This window comes from Rosa rugosa, chromosome 2, assembly GCF_958449725.1.
Source record: "Rosa rugosa chromosome 2, drRosRugo1.1, whole genome shotgun sequence".
In the NCBI taxonomy this organism is placed as follows: Eukaryota; Viridiplantae; Streptophyta; class Magnoliopsida; order Rosales; family Rosaceae; genus Rosa; species Rosa rugosa.
Window position 1 is genome coordinate 24,563,902 of NC_084821.1, and position 18,949 is coordinate 24,582,850.

General features: G+C 37.8%; 1 protein-coding gene across 1 annotated transcript; it reads left to right on the forward strand.

Moving 5' to 3' along the window:
- The first annotated feature begins 18,203 nt into the window (after nucleotides 1–18,203).
- LOC133734689 (uncharacterized) lies at nucleotides 18,204–18,650 on the forward strand. Its single transcript, XM_062162303.1, has 2 exons — nucleotides 18,204–18,419; nucleotides 18,532–18,650. The coding sequence occupies exons 1-2, from the start codon at nucleotides 18,264–18,266 to the stop codon at nucleotides 18,577–18,579; spliced, it is 204 nt and encodes a 67-aa protein (XP_062018287.1). The 5' UTR covers nucleotides 18,204–18,263; the 3' UTR covers nucleotides 18,580–18,650.
- The last annotated feature ends 299 nt before the right edge of the window (nucleotides 18,651–18,949 follow it).

Sequence of the window (18,949 nt, forward strand, 5' to 3'; positions counted from 1 at the left end):
TAGACTTCCATAAGGGGAGTTGAACCACGAGGAGATAAACTTCCCGAAATTTTTTCATTAGTTGATGTAGCTCAAACCCGCGAGAGTATGAGAGCTGACAGATTGAAAAAAAAAGTTATGAAAGAGCGGTTATGAGCATATTACTTTTATGTGGTATTTAGGGTTTATGGTTGACCTAGAAGATCGAGACCCAAACGATGACGAAAACAGCTGAAATTTTGACCATAATCATTTCTTCTTGTCTTGATAACATCCAATTTTTTTTTTTTTTGAATAGAAATTGATATCATTAGAATCAATAGCCATGGAAAGGCCAGAGTCTACTAACCCTCAAATAAGAACCCCGGCAAGTAACAACCGGTACAACCTATCTAAGAAAATGCAAACAATTAAAGTTCTAAAAGCGCTCGCTTGATGCAAGCCTATACAAGAAAGGATTACCTCGTCTTGTAAGGAAAGGAAATCATGCAACTAGTCCCTACCTGCCAATCACGCAATTGTGGTACAAGCAAGTAACTAGAAACGTCTCAGAAAACTTATAGAAGCTCTCCCAACCTACACAGGCTTGAAACCCTAGTCAATGAAGATCTATGCCACAACTAGCTCTTTTCCTTTCGGATTAGAGCTTGCAGTAGCATCTGCACCATTCAGGTTAGACAACAGACTCTTCTTAGCAGACTTCCGCTTCCCAACACCATCTACCTTCAAGTCCTTCATCTTTGCCGCGGTACCAGATGGGATTTTATTTTTGCTTCCCACCGGCCTCCCTCTCTTCTTCTTCACCATGCCTTGAACATTCTGTGGCAGTGAGACCAGCCCCATATCAGCAGGCTCCAGATTCTTTTTACCAACTGCCAAACTCAATTTGAGTTTTTTTGGGAGATATGGTGATTTCAGCCTCAACCCTAGAACGACGCTTGCCTGTTAATGATTCCACCATACCATCAGACTCATCTATCTCTCTAATGCTTACCTTACGTGGTTTTTACACCAAATATGTAGGATTGCACGAGAGTTGCTTCGGGATCATCCTAGGGAGTTGAGTCTTGAAGATCAAACTGTGCCAATTGAAAGAAACCCTAGGATTGAATGCAGCTTCATGGATGCAACCTTCAGAACCCGACCCCGTAGTCAAGCTGCCGATCCCGACCTGCATGGCATTACCCTGCGCCACCGGCAGCGGCCCTAATACCATGCGCTCTGCAGCATCATCTTCTTCGTTCAACGGCGGCCCTGAGCACGGCAGTCCAACATGGGTGATCAACCCACACACTCCACACCTCCCAAAAAAATTATCATACCTGAATTTGCATAGAAACTCCACTGTGTCCTCCACCCAATACCAACGTTGAAAGGACATTGGCCTGATCAGAGGAATCTCAACCCTAATCCGGTACTTGCCAACCTTCTTCCCCTGTTTATCAATGTCCTGAAAGTCTCCCAACGTATATCCGATCATCGTCATCACCCTTTCAGATCGAAACGCAAGTGGAATACCCTACAGCGTGATCCAATAGGAGGATTTCACCAATGGCACCTTCTTAATTGGCATAACCCCATCATACTCAGCCAAAGCCACAGGAGCACGGTTAAAACCCCATGGTGAGCCCCTCCAAACCCTAGCTCGGTCTGTAGGATCTGAAAAAGTGAACAAAACCCTACCTCATTCAGCTTCTTCAACTTGCAGCGTCCCATTGACCCTCCAGGCAGATTGAAACATACCTAGGAAGGAACGGACCTTGAACTCCCTAGCAGTGAGGAGTTTTCCAACCATAAAAACTTCAGATTGTCATAAGTCCTTACCTTGCGATGGACGGAGATCTACCTTCTTCTTTCCCTCTGCCAGTGCAAGAGAGGAGGCGAGTCGGGCAGCCATGGCATCAACGGAACTCATGATGTGGCAGTTGAAACTTGAACAGAACGTGAAAACCCTAACCCTAGAGAGATAGAGAGAGAGCGGCGTTCTTCTTTTATCCAGCTAACTCCTGATAACATCCAATGGTTTATTTTGATAAATTTTATTTCCTCCACCTGTTGGTTATGGAATGTATATTTTTACATATAACTAATAAACAACTTATACCATATTAGTAGGCATATAAGGATTTTGTGCGATCCATATAATCAAAATTGGAAATTGATAAATTTAAGACTATCCATGTATTTATAGTGTATTCGTAGGTATTATGTAAAAAAAAAAAATTAACCTGATTCGCCATCATTTCGACATCGAATAAAGCGATAAACCCTTATACGCTTATGCTTCCCTAAGGGGAGCCGAACCACGAGAATATAAAATTCTCAAAATTTTTACATTGGTTGATATAGCATGTACCTAGTAGAGTGTGAGAGTTGACAGCTCAAAAATAGAAGTTGCGAATGAGGGGTTGTGTGTATATTAGTTTTATGTGTATTTAGATTTATTGTTGACCAAGTGGATTGAGACCCAAACAATGACAAAAATAGTTGAAATTTTGGCCATAACCATTTCTTGTTGTCATGATAGCATCCAACGATCGAATTTGATAAATTATATTTCTTCCACCTTGTTGGTTATGGAATGTATATTTTTCCTCATAACTAATAAACAAGTTAGACTATATTAGTATTCATGTAAGGATTTTGTGTGATCCACATAATCGAAATTGAAGATTGATAAATTTGAGACTACTTGTGAATTTATAGCGTATAACAAGTATTGTGGAAAAAAATTAACCAGATCCATTGTCATTTCGGCATCGAACAAAATGATCAACCTTTTATACGCTTATACTTCCCTAAGGGGAGCCGAACTATGCGAAGATAAAATTCTCAAAATTTTTATATTGGTTGATATAGCTCATACCCACGAGAGTGTGAGAGCTGACAGTTCGAAAAAAAGAAGTTGTGAATTAGAGGTTATGTGCATATTAGTTTTACGTGTATTTATAATTTAGGGTTGACCACGTAGATCAAGACACAAACGATGACAAAAGTAGTTGAAATTTTGACCATAACCATTTATTGTTGTCATGATAACATCCAACGGTCAAATTTAATTAATTATATTTCCTCCCCTTTGTTGGTTATGGAACATAGATTTGTACATATAACTAATAAATAAGTTAGACCACATTAGTATGCATATAAGAATTTTGAACCATCCATATAATCAAAATTGAAAATTGATAGATTTGAGATTACCCATGTATTTATAGTGTATGTAGGATCAGGGGCGGAACCAGGATTTGTATCTTGGGGGGGGGGGGGGGGGGGGTCCAGTTATAAACTAAATTTGCACGTATAACAGTAATTTTGGTAGTCCTTTTATTTTGGAAAATTAAAAGAGTTCTTTAATCAAAACTACCCTATCATGTAAAGTATTTCATCATTAAGAAAAATGTATTGAATATGTCCCATAACCACAATTAAATATGCAACCGTAAAAAAACGAAATTCATTTTAACGCCAAAAAAAACTTAGAAATTAATAGCAAATCAAATACTCTTTAAACTTTCCTTTCAAACCCTAAGCAACGGTGGGGAAGTTTACTGTACTTGGAACATTTCATGTATTTTGGTCTGACTAACCAACCAAAGGTCTGACTAACCAACCAAAATAAGTTTCCTCTTTTTGTTCAGTTTTAACTTATGTAGCCATGTAGGATTACATTGTGAAGCTGTGGGCTGAGATTTTTTTTAAGGGGGGGGGGGGGGGGGTCCAATCATATGAATTAACACAGTTCTCCTCGTCTTATATGGTTATATTAGCTAGTAAGACTGAATATGCAATAATAGTAGGGGGGGTCCAGACCCCTGCAGGCCTTTACACAGTTCCGCCCCTGTGTAGGATCGATCACCTTAACCAAGGTCTAAATAGTGACAAACGGGATTTATTTTTTTACTCGCAAACCTTGTGGGAGAGTGGTGCACTCACGCACACTTGTCTAGTCAAACTCCATCTATCCATGTAAAATAATTCGTCATGACTTTGTTTTTTTTTTTGATAAAAAAGAAAGCAGGTACGTGGTTCGAACCAGTGTAGCCCACCTATTTGGCTATAACTGATAGGCGGCTTCACCGCTATGCTAACCTGCACTGGTAATGCATTTTTCATTTATTTGAAATATAATCGTTGCCCTATGGTTCTCTCTTTTCTCCGTTTTAGAAACTGAAAATTCTATTCCTCTGCAAATGCAAGTTCCCTGGACTTAGCTTCTCTTGCTGCAAAGTATAACATAATCCAATCTTTCTTCATCTTGAATAGGGAAAAGAACATAAATACTCTCACCTCCGATTTTTCCTTGACTTTTGGGTAAAAAGGTAAGTAGGAATCTGGGTATTGCAGAATATGAATATGATTCATGAGATTTTACAGAATTTCGGTATTGAATGCGGTTGATGAAGATGCCCTTGTTCCCACTTTGGAAATCTTTTCCACCAAAATTCATGGTTAGGATATAAATTGCACCCAATTTCGTCTCCAGATCTCTAATTCTGGTTGTTCCATATCCAATTTGCATGCCAAGTATTGGAATTCATTTTCATGTGGAAATTCAAGATCTGAACGATTTAGTTGATCAAATCCCGGCTAAAACTCTTGAGTTGAAACTGAAAAGGAGTTTTGAAGAAACAGAGAGAATGGGTTGTGATGGTGACTTGATCCAGGCTACACAACTCAATCCAAGTAACCAAATAAAACTCAATTCACCCATGACTGGGTAAAACTCAATAGAGAAACAAAACCGAGAACAGGCTAAGCCTTTCCCATCGGCATTTAATTTTAATAAAGAGTCCAGTGAATGTCACGTGGCTAGACCCAAAGAAGTTGAGCATCACAAGCTCGACATGGAAGACGTTTCCATGTATGTACTGAAATTCTGAAAATACATGGGCGACCAGTGGCGGACACAGAAATTTATGGATGTGGGGGTGGAAAACAATTGAACAAAATGCACTCAGTACATATTTTATTTCCATCTAATTTCCATAAAATACACTTACTATATTCCCAAGCAAAAAATAAAATAAAATCAACATGCACTAAAGGAAAAACCCACCCGGCACCAGCAATTCTTGTATAAAGACTAAGCAATATAAAACATTTTTTTTTTTTAGCAAAAGGGGTGTAAACATTACAAAAAGTGACTCACCCGAACAATTGGGCAACGACATAAATGAGTCATGAATGAAAAATCTAAAGCAAAAACTCTCGATTAAACAAATATAATGTAATTATGAGATGAAACTCTAAGTGACCAAGTAACCTGACACTATTAAGGAAGACTCCGAACACAGTCAAGTATGATTCCAAAGATACAGCCTACACATAGATTAAGCAATATAAAAAATGATTAAAACTCTATTACAATTTACTGTTAGTAATCATCATGTAATACTTAAAAAAAGGCAAAATTGATCAATTATGAAATCATGAACCTACTATGTGAAACTCCTATAAATTAGAAATACACTTACAATTAAGAAGAAAAAGATAAAGTCATCAAATTAACTCACTTGCAGACCTATCCAAAAAAAACTTACTGACATGCAAGCACAAGTCAAATGGTTGCACAAACTATTGTTTCCTTTGTTTAATTGTTGTGGGGCAGCAGATTCCTTCCCCCTTCTTAAAATTATCCATTAGGTGTTGTATAGCTTTGGATCTAAGTGTATAGATATGGGTCTAAGTCTTGGGGAGTGGGGGTAAAAATGAATGAACATACAATATAATATATATATATATATATATATATATATATATATATATATATATATATGAGCTGTTTAACAAAATAAAAAATGTTGACTGGGGGCCACAGCCCCCACTCGTCTTCACGTGGGTCCTCCATTGTGGGTGACTACACCTATCGACTAGTACAAACAGTCAAACAGTAAAACTAAAAGCTAGCCATGGTTATTTGATGACATATCAAGATCCCCATCTTGTATAATTGCGTTGATGTGAGGTAGGTACTAGCTATATATGTACTGGAACGACACAGGTGACTACACACTTTGGATAGCACAAGCAGTAAAACTAAAAGCTAGCCATCAAGTGCGCACTGATTGATGCTACAAATATGTACTGAAAAGACATGGGTAGTCACACCCTTTGGCTAGTACAAGAATATATGAAGTATTTGAACCCCAAAGGCTGAAGCTCATCTCTACCATTCTCGTTCAACCTTTTCTCTGTTGTCTACTTAATTTCCTTAGTTTATTTATTTATTTATTTTTTATGAAAGGTAATGTGCTAAGTGGTGCTACAATGGCATCACATGGAGGCGAGATATGGGCACAAAACGGGTTCCCTCGAGTTCATAATCCATAACCTTTTTTCCATTCATATTTGATTGACTTTGTTTAATTATGAATTTTTGCTTACTGTTATGTTTTTTTACGTGTTGTAGTTTTCTACGGTTGAAATAAGTAGCATTATGGAACAATTCGACAAACCTGGAATGCATGAGGTCTTATCCTATGGAGCGACTAACCACGAGGTAGTCCGATGCGTAAACGGTATTGTAATTCGTGCACAACTGCCGAGTGAGAATTATATTTTCTTAACATCTACTTTTATATATATTGGGAGTTCAATTTTTGATAAAACTTTTTGACACCAAAGACACTCCTCCATTTTGTTTAAGGAAAAGAGAATTGTAGAGAGAATTGGGAGAATGGTTGTGTCTTTCATTGATAATTGGAGCCCTTATATATAGGGAGTACAAACATATAGTATGGGAGTATAAGGATTCCTATTTTAACTAGAACTAGGAATCTAGAGCATTCTCTCCTATTAAAACTATAGAAATATATCATAGTTTGACAAGGCACACTAAAGTCAAATGTTCTTCAACACTCCCCCTTGTACCGCTCAAACTTGATGTCATCATGACACCATGGCGCTTCAAACGCTGCCTCGTTAAAAACCTTACTCAAGTAATAAAAACCTTGTGGGACCAAAACAACCTCGAGGAGGAGAAAAAGAGTACAACATGCCCTTCACTCTTTGAGATCGAACATGTAGACATTATGCCTCCCCCCTGATGTCGAGATCTCTCTCTGATTGCTACAATCATGGGAGTTCAGATAATTTCCTCATTCTGATACTCTTCACATGCTTCTCGAATGTGGATTTAGGTAATGACTTAGTGAATAAGTCTGCTACATTATCTTCTGATCAGATTTGATTTACTTAAATATTTAGAAGTGTTTGTTGTTGCTGATTATAAAAGAACTTAGGTGATATATGCTTGGTTTTGTCGCCCTTGATGAAACCTAGCTTCATTTATTCAATGCAAGCTGCATTATCCTCATAAATGCATGTAGGTTCATCTGTGGTAGACTTCAAACCACATGTTCTTCGAATGTGTCTAATTACGGACCTTAGCCATATGCATTCACGCACTGCTTCATGTAGAGCAATAATTTCTGCATGATTAGAAGAAGTAGCGACAAGGGTCTATTTTGTAGACCTCCAAGATATCGATGTGTTTCCCATGGTAAAGACATAACCAGCTTGTGAACAACCTTTGTGCGGGTCAGAGAGGTACTCTACAACAGTAAAACCCACCAAAACATCATAATCGTTTTGATGAAGGGAGGGAGAACGCAGGTCACCTATGACAATAGTAGCGTCGTGCTCCCTGGTCTCCGGCCGGTGGCACTCAGTGTTGACGACGGCCTTCGGGCCAATGGAGTCTGATCTCATTCTGTCATCCATTATTTTCTCTCTGTAGGATAAAACACGCCCATATCTATCAAACCCTTTAAGTATTAAAAAATTATCTTTACACCAGTCCAATAGCGGGGCGTTAGTGCATGGCTACATCTAGCAAACAAGTTCACAACAAATGAGTTGTCCTGTCTTGTATTATGCTAAGTCCAATAATGCGCCTATTGTACTTAGGTAGGGCACTTTTGCCACTAACATGTCTTTGTCATCATCCCTGGGACGAAACAGATCCCTCTTACGGTCAAGACTACGGACGACCATGGGAGTGCTTACAGTTGACTTTGTCAAAATGCCTACACATTCATTAACATGGTATATAAGTTCTAAATCTAGATAAAACCGTGTTCTACTAAGGTTCTTCATCTCAAACTCAGATTTTAGGTGTTTAGCGGTTTGCCTTGACTTATCAAGGGTTCCAATTATGTTCATCAACATAAACAGCAACAATTGCAAATCCGGAACTTAATTGTCATGGAAACGCGCGGGCATTGTTCATCATATCCCTTCCCAATTAAGTAGTTACTTTAGTGAGCGTTGCATCTTCATTGTAAAAGCGCTCCGTGGTATAGAGCTACTTGATTTGGATAAATAAAGTTCATCAGGGACCTTCATGTATATTTTTGTATCTAGATTCCCATAAAATACGTAATGACCACATTCATAAGACATCCATTATAGGAGAATATGTCTCCTTGTAGTCAATTCCAAGGCATTGTGAGAAGCCTTGCGCCATGAGGTGAGTCTATAATCTCTTTTTTCTGATCACGCTTTCTAACGAAGACCAATTTATGTCAATAGATTTTATGTTAAGAGGTGTCGACATCTCAGGCGAATTCCTTCCTTTTCGTTAGTGAATCCAATTCAACCTGGATCTCATCTTTCCATTTAGACCAATTTTTCCTACTTTGGCATTCTTCAATAGAGCAAGGTTCAATGTCACTGGTCTCAATAATTCTACGTCCTCATGTACACTAGTGTAGTTTGTAGAGATCTGTATATTCTCAGAAATTGGTTCTAACATTGAAGCGTCCCCCAACGATGTCTGTTGGACATAACTACAATACATAATATTCTCATGAGACGGATTTTAAGTATCAATGATCAATGGATCAGGTTGTGACAAACTCGCTTTCCTCCTAGGGCGAGAATCCATCGAACCTATGGGTCTCCTACGCTCTCTAGTGGAACCCACGACCTGTGACACCATTATGCCACCTAGTGGCGTCACTATGCCCCCATCCATGGCGGTGGTGCCGTGCCCAGCTCCTCTAGGTGGCGCCATGTCCTCTTGAGGGGACATCAATCCTTGCAAGCATGTTTGCAGTAGGGGATCAAGATGAGACATAGTGGGAACAGACCATGACAATTCCTATCGTTCCGGTTGAACGTTGATGTTCTAATCTCCTCCTAATGATGAGAAGACTGTCTTATCAAAGTGACAATCTGCAAATCTTGCCGTAAAGAGATCGCCTATCAAGGGTTCTACATAGCGGACTTATGGTTGGAGATTTATATCCAACACAAATATGTGTGCATTCGTTGCTAAAGACCCATTTTGATGTGCTGTGGCAGGCGATTGGCACATAAACCGCGCACTCAAATATGCGTAAGTACAAGATTGCAAACTCACACCCAGTCACTAGCTGTATTGCAAAGAAAGGTTAGTGATGGTGGGTCATACACGAATTAGCACAGCTACATGCAATATTGCATAACCCCAAGTGGAAATATAGGTGCGCATTGCCAATGTCCGGGCTACCATCGTAGTCATTTAATAGTGGCTTTTCCGCGAGACCATTTGGGTATGTACATGAGAATATAATGCCCAATATCAATCCCCAATGATATGCAATAGTCATCGAAAGTCTTCGATGTAAAACTCTTTAGCATTATCAAGTCGAATTGACTGAATGGGATGATCCGGGTAGGGAGCTCATAGCCATATAATCTGGGCCAGGAGTTTATCATAAGCAGTATTATGAGTGGAGATAGCGCAACATTTGATCATCATATTTGCGTGTCAACCAACACCATAAAACATCTAAATAGTCCGCAAGTTGGTTGAATCGGTCCACATAATTTCCTTGGATTCTGTGAGAACACAAGTGTCCTTTGCATAGGATGGTCTCGATCCTTATTTGGTTAAAGAGCAGGCTTTGCAAATCAAGCAACGGGCCTTAGAAGAAATTAATGAGGATTTTGGTTGAGCCACGAAATCACAATTGACTTGAGAAGTGGAGAGATAAGACAAATCACCATGTATGGTGTCAATGGCTTCTCTACGTCGTAGGGGGATGACGGCGCCAGCGTTTGCCGGCCGGGGGTGGGTGGCGGCAGCAATCTGTTTTCCTCCTTGAATTGATCTTTGATTCTTAGTTCTCTTCGATTGGAAGAAAGAATGTCCTTGTGAAGTATTTAATATATGGATCATCATGTCACGACCTGGGTGTCCCAAACGGTCCTGCCAAAGCCTATATGTGTCGGAATCCCAAAGATCATCTCTTGTGACGTTGTTGGATTCAATTACTTGAATAGTAGTTACATATAACCCACTTGAGCGACACATAAGCTTCTATAATACTCTTTTTCGTCCGTAGTCATTAGAGGTAATGCAAAGGAACTTATGTCCATTCTCATTATGTGTTTCCACATGGAAACCGTTGGCTCTAATATCTTTAGAATAATAAAGTTCAAGTTAAGGTATGTCCAAGACATGAAATAAAAGAATCGAACTTTAATGGTGATTTGCAAATCCTTTGATAATTAAGGGTGATTTGTTTGATTACCAAGGTTGTGCAAAATGGGAAGATATTAAGAAGCAAGCTACACCTTTGGACACACTTGAGGGATATTGGACGTGGGCCGCTTCGTATATACAAGTAATCAAGGATGCCATGCAATTAAGGATTGTTGGACATGGAGCAAGATAGGAAGGATACAATTATCATTTATTGTAATCATGATATGTATGAATGAATATATATGAAATTAAGAAGTGCATATCCAACAGTTCACATCCAAGAGGCAACTATGTTGCCTAGCTAGAATATAGCTACATCACAGAGGCAATCTATTATTGCCTACAATATAGTATTAAAACTAATAAGTGTTTTGATTTGATTCAAGGCCAATAACTGTGGCCTAAAATATATATAGTATATCTCTTGAAGGTATTTCACTCCTATTAGGAAGGTAAATCTGCAGTGATTATCCTATTTATAGAGGCTAAAACGAAATACAACAGACAACCTCTCAATCAACTAATTGCACAGATTATCCAAAGTCTCTTCGGAGCAACCTACCTTCAACCTAGTTAAAACCAGTGAAGCCAGGATAACACACTAGCAACCTAGCGAAGCTAAAGTCACGCTTTAGCAAACCATGTGCTTTCTCCTACTTTTTAGTGATTGCTCTGCTTAAAACCTACAACTTTGAGTATCGATTCAGTGATGCAAGAGATCACAACAAAATCCTTATCTGTAAGGCATAGAAAAGAACCTTGTGACTAGGTTGGTGCTCTCCTCGTCCACAGCATTTGAAAAGAAGTCAGGTCAAAGGATGTCTCGACGACTACACCCTCGGTGTTGGCACGCTCACGCATCAGAAAAGAGACTGTTTGCTAGCCAAACATGGTCTAGCGAAACAGCCATTACATAAATTCTTGGAAATAGAAGACTATTTAATTAAAATCTGCAACATCAACATTGTTGTTTCCCTCACCAGATTTGAAGTCTGTAATAGTGAGATTGACGTCATTGTCACCTCTATCATCTCCTTCAACTGCGAGATAAGCCTCATGATCTCTCATATCTTTATACACCTTGTATTGTGCAACTTTTTTTTCACTCCCATTACAGCGCTTAAACCAATGCTACGAAGATCCATATCTATAGCATACTCACCCATTAATTGAGATGCACTTTGCGCATTAGGCGTCCCCTAGGGACCTTTGTGGAGCACCACCATGGCCGGTGGCACCGGCTTTGCCTCTCCTACGCTGGCCAACATTGACACGTGTCCGCGCATCAATTTGGCAGTTTCCTTCCTTTGTAGGCCGGTTGTATGGACCCACACGTTCATTTTTTTGTCCCTTAACTTTAGGGTTCTGCTCCTTGAGCTCTCCTTTAGGTGCGCTATTATAATTCGCCTCATGAACGGTCTTAGTTCTACCGGGCCTTGACTTATAGTTTTTCACGAGTATATTGTCATGTTTCTCAGCAACTGACATAGCAGTGATAAGCTGATGAAACCTCGTGATCCGTCTAGCACTGCACTCAAGCCTATATTGCTTTGCAACCATTAATGCTGAAATGGGGAAGGTTGAGAGGGTTTTCTCAATTAATTCATGTTCTGTGAGCTATACTCCAAAGAATCTCATTAGTAGTGAGGTGATTCTTGACGTTATTCACCCATCGGTGATAACCAATGTCATTTGAATCTAGTTTAGTGAAGTCGAGTTTTTGTAGGTTTGCATTGGACATTCAAAAACGAAGGAGAATAGATTAGTTTCGGAGTAAAAACTTCCACGACAACTAATACAAGATTTCTGAGCCTCTTTGCTACCAAGAAATCGATTTCCAAGAAGTTTGGATTAGATTGAAACGATGAAGTTTGAATCGTCAACTTTCGATGCTCATGAACACTCTTAGTTCATAGTTTAGCGTGAACTCCCCACAGTTCCGCTTTTATGAATCGAACCCACGTTACAAGAAAGGTGAGATGTAGGAGAAGAGATTTTGAAAGTCCCCGAGAAAAAGAAAACAAAAAAAAAATACAAAAAGCAGGATTTTTTATTAAAAACTTACTTGGAGATTTCAGAGCTTGAAAAGTCTTGATACTTGCGCATGTTGATGCAGGTGTGTATGATTGTAGGAGGTGGAAGAGTGGCACTGGGGTGCACACGAGGTATTCCTAGGGTAGGGTTATTGGGTATCACGGTAAGAAGAGAAAATAGGATGATTTTTGGCTTCTGATTCTGGGTTAGGGCTAGTGCTGATAACGTATTTAAGGAAAAAAAAATTGTAGAGAGAATTGGGAGAATAGTTATGTCTTTCATTGATAATTGGAGCCCCTATATATAGGGACTACAATTATATAATCTTGGAGTACAAGAATTCCTATTCTAACTAGAACTAGGAACTAGGAATCTAGACCATTATCTCCTATTACAACTATACAAAGTAATCCTAGTTTGATAAGGCACACTAAAGTCAAATATTCTTCAACATATATCTAATAGTAAGTATATATATAGCTTTAAAATGCATGCTCTTATTAGATAAATGGGATGCAGACAGTGGCGGACGCAAGTGAGGACGAGTTGGGGCAGTGGCCCTCAGTGAGTTTTTTGTTTTTGGGATGCAGCTTCATTTTTGCCCCCAGACACTCGTGAATCCATAATTATACAACCGCTGTTGTGTAATCTTAACAAAAAAAAGAATCTACCAGCCCACAACAATTAAACAAAGGAAGAGGTGAAAGTTCCCATAAACAGGAGGTCAAGTGCAGAAACGTGTGTCTTCTTCTTATTTTTTGAGGCATTTTATTTCCAAACATATTCATTCATATAATATGTACTTGAATGGTTGAAGGACTTGTAGCTGCTCAACAACTTTCTGGGTTTTCTGTCTTTGTGTGATCCCTGATCAGTTTTGTTGATTTTTTCTTATCTGGGTTTTCTTTGCTTCTGGATTTCAATAAGGGATTAATGAATGGTGAATTTGGAATCCTGCTATTTTCTATAAAAGGAATAATGGGTCTGTTTTAAGTTTGGTGAATAATATTGATTTGGGTTAACCAGTCAATATTAAATGAAAAATGTAATTCCAGAGGAACCAGTCAAGCCACCACAACTTACAAGATCTCAAGACAATAATGTGCACTTAGGTAAGAGATATGCATTAAATTTATTGATCTTGTTTTATCTTTCTGAGTAATACTTTCACCCATTTCTTTTTGCAAACAATTAATCTCCTAATGATTACACAATGATCCATGTCTTCACAACTCTCTCTTGCTCTGTTTTTATTAGTAATATGCCATCTTCTTCAACAGGATTTCAAAACTTGGGCTTGAGCAGGAATTCTTCCTTGGTTTAATGCTCTATGGCAGGTATAGTAGGGGAATATAATCAAAATTCTGATGATCCTATCCAGTCATAAAAATTCAAAGAAATAAAGTGACATTCATTTGAAAAATGTGCAAATCATATCAGTTTGATTAATCCAGGTTGTTCCTTAATATCTTAATTGTTTCTCTGAAGCTCTTTCAGTTTCTGTATCCAGATTGTTCAGACCTTCTTTGATGATTTCTCTAATATTGTTGTTAGGGTTTTAGTAGTAGAGGACAAAGAGAGGTAAAATAGAGAGATGGAAAGAAACGTTGAACCTTATGGGGGCTTATTGTCGTACATCCATATATGTATACATACATAGAAAGCCACTAAATACAGCACACGGAAGTGCGGTTCAACCTACCATCATAACCCCTCTTCTTATAACTCAGGATAGTTGATCCAGTTTAAGATGCCCTTATTTTCTGCTATGGTTTGTTGATGGCTAGCAAAATTCATAATGCTTGCTTAATGGTTACAAGTATTAATTATGGAATAATCGAGCAGTTCACCAGAAAGTACTTGATGGCTTTTGACCTGAAATTAACTGGATGTTTTTCTGATTACAAATTCTCAGTTTGAAAGCTTAAGGTTGTTGACAATGGGAGATGCATATTATGAAGAGCAAGTGGGAGCAGTGATTGACCAAATGCTTCAATAGGTCCATGTGCTTAAAAAAGGGTAAATTCAAACTTGTACTGCATTTAATTTGTTCATTGTTCTGCATTTATTGGTAGCTGAAATCTATAAAAATTGATATTAACTTCAGTTTATTGAACATGAACTTGTACTATATAGGATCTTTTAATCTGATAATTTATGTTCACCATTTTTTCCTTACAGCATGAGCTTGTTGCCAGCTTTACTTCAACTCTTTGCTGAAAGCATGGATAAATGAATGGCTTCAGTGGTGTGATATTAAGTGTTAGAGAATTAATTTTGTACTCATCTTATGGAGTTGAGTGTAAGAGATATATGTAATGGCATTTGATAGGGATGAAAATTTTATGAATTGTTTCTTTTACATTCAGCTTGTTATTATATATATAATATGAGGGTAATATGAATATGACATTTGAGCAAAGCATAATTTTTTTTTTGTTTGAGAAAACCTCATTTACAGCGCACAGTGTGAGCCTTAAAAAGGAGTTCAATCACACTTTTACGGCATGCAGTGTATGCCTTAAATAAGAGGTCTTTTACGGCGTGCAATGTGGGCCGTAAATGGTGTAAATGACAGTTTGTAGAATCACTTTAACGGCGTGTTTGTTGTTCTTTTACGACACATTTTTGCGTGCCGTAAAAGACATATGTCTTTTACAGCGCGAGCTTTTATAGAGCATTTTTGTGTGCCGTAAATAGGTATTTATGGCACACAATGTGGGCCGTAAAAGACCATTTTTGGTGTAGTCGTTTTTCTTGGATTTAACATCTTTGCTGTATTGATTTGGGGGAAGTTTGGTTGAATTTGACTCGGTCAGGTTAGACAGTGGTTATATAATTGGATTGAAATATTCTTGGTCAGGTTAGACATTGGTTATTTAATTGAATTGAAAGAATCTTTCAATTCTGTTTAGATGTTGGAAAGGCTGCAATTTTATTGTGTTTGGTTAGGATTTCATATGATCGGTGGAATAGACTTCAATATATTTCAGAATCAATTTAGTGTTGGGGTGAATGTATTAGAATTGTATATAGTTTAATGGAGCTAGCTGATGAGTTGTAGATCAATGGAGGGAGAGGTAATAGACAAAGAGCCGTCAAATTTTTTTTTTTCCGCCCGCACCTGCATAAATTTATGCGTCCGCCACTGGATGCAGGATATTGATGGAGGCGTTGTAATAATGAAGACCATACAACTGTTGCTTATAGGGACCTATAATAACTCCTCTATCCAGTCCAGCAATATTGTTGAAGATCTGGGCAATTATTTCGTAAGCAATGGTCTTTAATTGCTACCATTGACCAAGCTGCGTTTTACCCTATCACCGCTCCATCCTCAACCCTGATGGTGATTTTAGATGCAAGCTTTGATCGATTAGGAACTTATATTTGCTATCAAGATGTTTAATAATTTTGAAACTTGGTTTAAATTATGCGCTCTTTGCATCGATCATTGAGATTATGAGTTTAAAGTTACTTCATTGGATATGAATCCTCTCCTGAGTTTGTGTTTTATCTGAGCTACGTGCCTATGTTCTGAAGCAGATAGGACAAAATGTTTAGGTTTATTGAATTTTTCCTCAAGTTTTTCTATCGATAAGATTTATGTTCGAATTGGAGTTTTGAGAGGAACTAGAAATATTTCTCTTCTCGATTGTATAACTTTTTGAAATAAGAAAACTAAGAGGAGAGAAAATCTAGCCAAAGAATGTTTCATCAGATAAGGGGGTAGAGCGGTAAGGTGTTGAGATGAGACAAAATGCACAAATGCATAAGAAGAGTAAAGGAAATTTGGGATTGCGAATTCAAGCAGTAAAAGTCATTAAATGTAGATGGCTAGCTACACGTGTTCTTATCTACTTCAAAGCTTAAGTAAGTCAGGTAAAACACAAGCTCAGGAGATAAATCCTACTTCATTTATCACACTTTTTAGGATTTCACTTTCAAATGTTGCGTAGACAGTGACTATTTATGTTTTTTTTTTTTTTTTTTGACTTTGTCAAGGGGAACCCAAAGGCTTCCTAGGCCCAAGATAAACCCCTTCAGCGCTTGTGAAATGCTCTAACTGTGCATTGCAGCACAGTGCCTGGCCACTTTGACTATTTATGTTGAGCTAGCACCCTCTACTGTAGGTGACAGTTTTAAATAACTGTGATAAAGAAGTGAATTTCAGCCACATGTATAAATTAAAAACCTGAAATTATAACGACTTAAAGTTGTGCATTTATTTTCAATCATCATATTCACATAACATTTACATTATTTTAAAAATCGTCCCTTATATGACCAACTTTAGCTCATTATGAACCCTTTAAGAAAGCTTAGCAACCGTGTGATCTCGATATAGTATTCGTCGTTGTCTGTGGTTTTTATCTTGTATCTGAGCTTACCATACCTACTGAAAATTGGGTTTAGGAGATTTTATCAATTTATTCTATATCTAAGTGACGTCCTTGTGGCATTGATAACAAAGCGAGGTTTTCTGTTTGTGTATTAACGAGACTTCTATTAAATGAACGCATGTGGTGGGAAGAGAAGCATGAAAACTTTGATTCTTTTTCTTTCTGTTTCAATATTTTTTGAAAATCTACTTAATTTTATTGTGCTTAGTCTTGGGATTTGGTAGGAACTTTGTTGACAAGAGTGTTTGCTGTCATTGAGTGACCTCAACCACCATTGTCCAACATGTAGCTCCCATCGTTCTTTCCAAAGATTAATGTAGTCACAGTGGTTGGAAGTCAATATATCTGAATCTTAAAGTTTCATAATGATATTCTTAAACCATATATCACTTGAAAGGGAATGGAGTTGGTGGAGGAAAAACATTGATAGCTTACTATCATCATTAGTTGAACTAAACTGCACCTGATAATTGCTCCAGGACGATTGATATCTGTGCTTTACTGTGTGAGTTGTGAAGCTGAATGATTTAGTCAGATGCTTGTTATTTTTCCTTATAATTTTTTGTGTACGTGTATATTGTTTCTAGAATTGAGTCATTGTGTGCTGGGGATTTTTTTTCTTTTTCTTTTTCTTTTTTGTAATGAATTTTGTTTGGGCTGCATGGTGATTGTTCTAGTTCAATTTGGGTTCGTCCTTGTAAGTGTTTGCAAATGACTGTGAAGTAGACTTGTAGTTCACTCACAAATGCCACAGGTCTATAACTTCAAGGTATCGAATCTTTGTTGCGGTACAAAGTCTAAATTTTTTTGAACCTTGATGTGAAGTCATGTGTATCAAATAAGCACATTAGTAAATATAACGTTATACCATATTGACAGGCTGGAGAAGAAGTTCTTGCTTCTTTTTTGTAGCTTCATTCCTGTGTTTAAAACTTTAAATCTTACCTATCAGTGGACTTCTTCCTCTGCAGTTTAGGTTGCACTTTTTATATCAATTAAGAAAATCACTTATTATGGGAAAATGAAGGTTTCATATCTTAGTTTAATGGAAGAGTCCCTATTTATCTCCCTTTCAATTTAAATTTGGAAGGATAATTGGAAGTTTTGGACTTGTAATTAAAAAAAATAAAAATAGTGGAAGTTTTGGAGCGTTGGGGTAGCTTGGGGTACTTAGATTAGATAGCCTCTTTCGTGGTTATCGGCTTATAAGAGTCGTTGATATTTTCATTTGGTGTGGCCTTCATTTGGTTATATACACACACACATTTTTTTTTGTCTTTTTCCCCCCTTCCCTTTAAGAACATGCTTCTGAGAAATTGAAATTTTTTTTTTTTTTGTCTTTTTATGTAATGTTTAATTCGTAACACAGGATGTCAGAAGCCCCATTTAGACCACGTGAGCATCTGGTGGAGAAGCAGAAATATTTCCAAAGCGTCCACAAATACACATATCTAAAGGGACCATTTGATAAGGTCACCTCTGTCGCCATTCCAGCTGCTTTGGCTGCTGCTACTTTGTTTCTTATTGTAAGTTAATACTTTTCTCTTTTTCAGAGTATGAAAGTCCATCTATGAAGAAAGTTTAATTTCATTGTTTTTCTTGCCATTGAATCGTAATATCTTGTGTCATTTAATGCAGGGACGAGGTATCTACAACATATCACATGGGATCGGGAAGAAGGAATGAGGCAGCACTGGAAAATGACCACATGGCTGGAAATCGGAGTTTCAAAATATAAGTTCTTCCAGACTCTAGTGTGTTGTAGGAGAATAGAATTGTGTTTATTATTGATAATAGGAGCCCTTTATATAGGGAGTTTACAGAGTACACAAAAGGTAACAGAATTGGAATACAATTAGTATACCTAGGGTACTTTCCTATTACAACTCTAAACCCTAGTTTGAAGAGGCACACATTATGTCGATATCCTTCAACACTCCCCCTTGTGCCGCTCAAACTTGGTGATGACGCTTTAATTGTTGCCTCGTTAAAAACCTTGCCAGGTAACAAAAACTCTGTGGGACAAAAATAACTCTGGTCGAAGGACAAAAAGAGC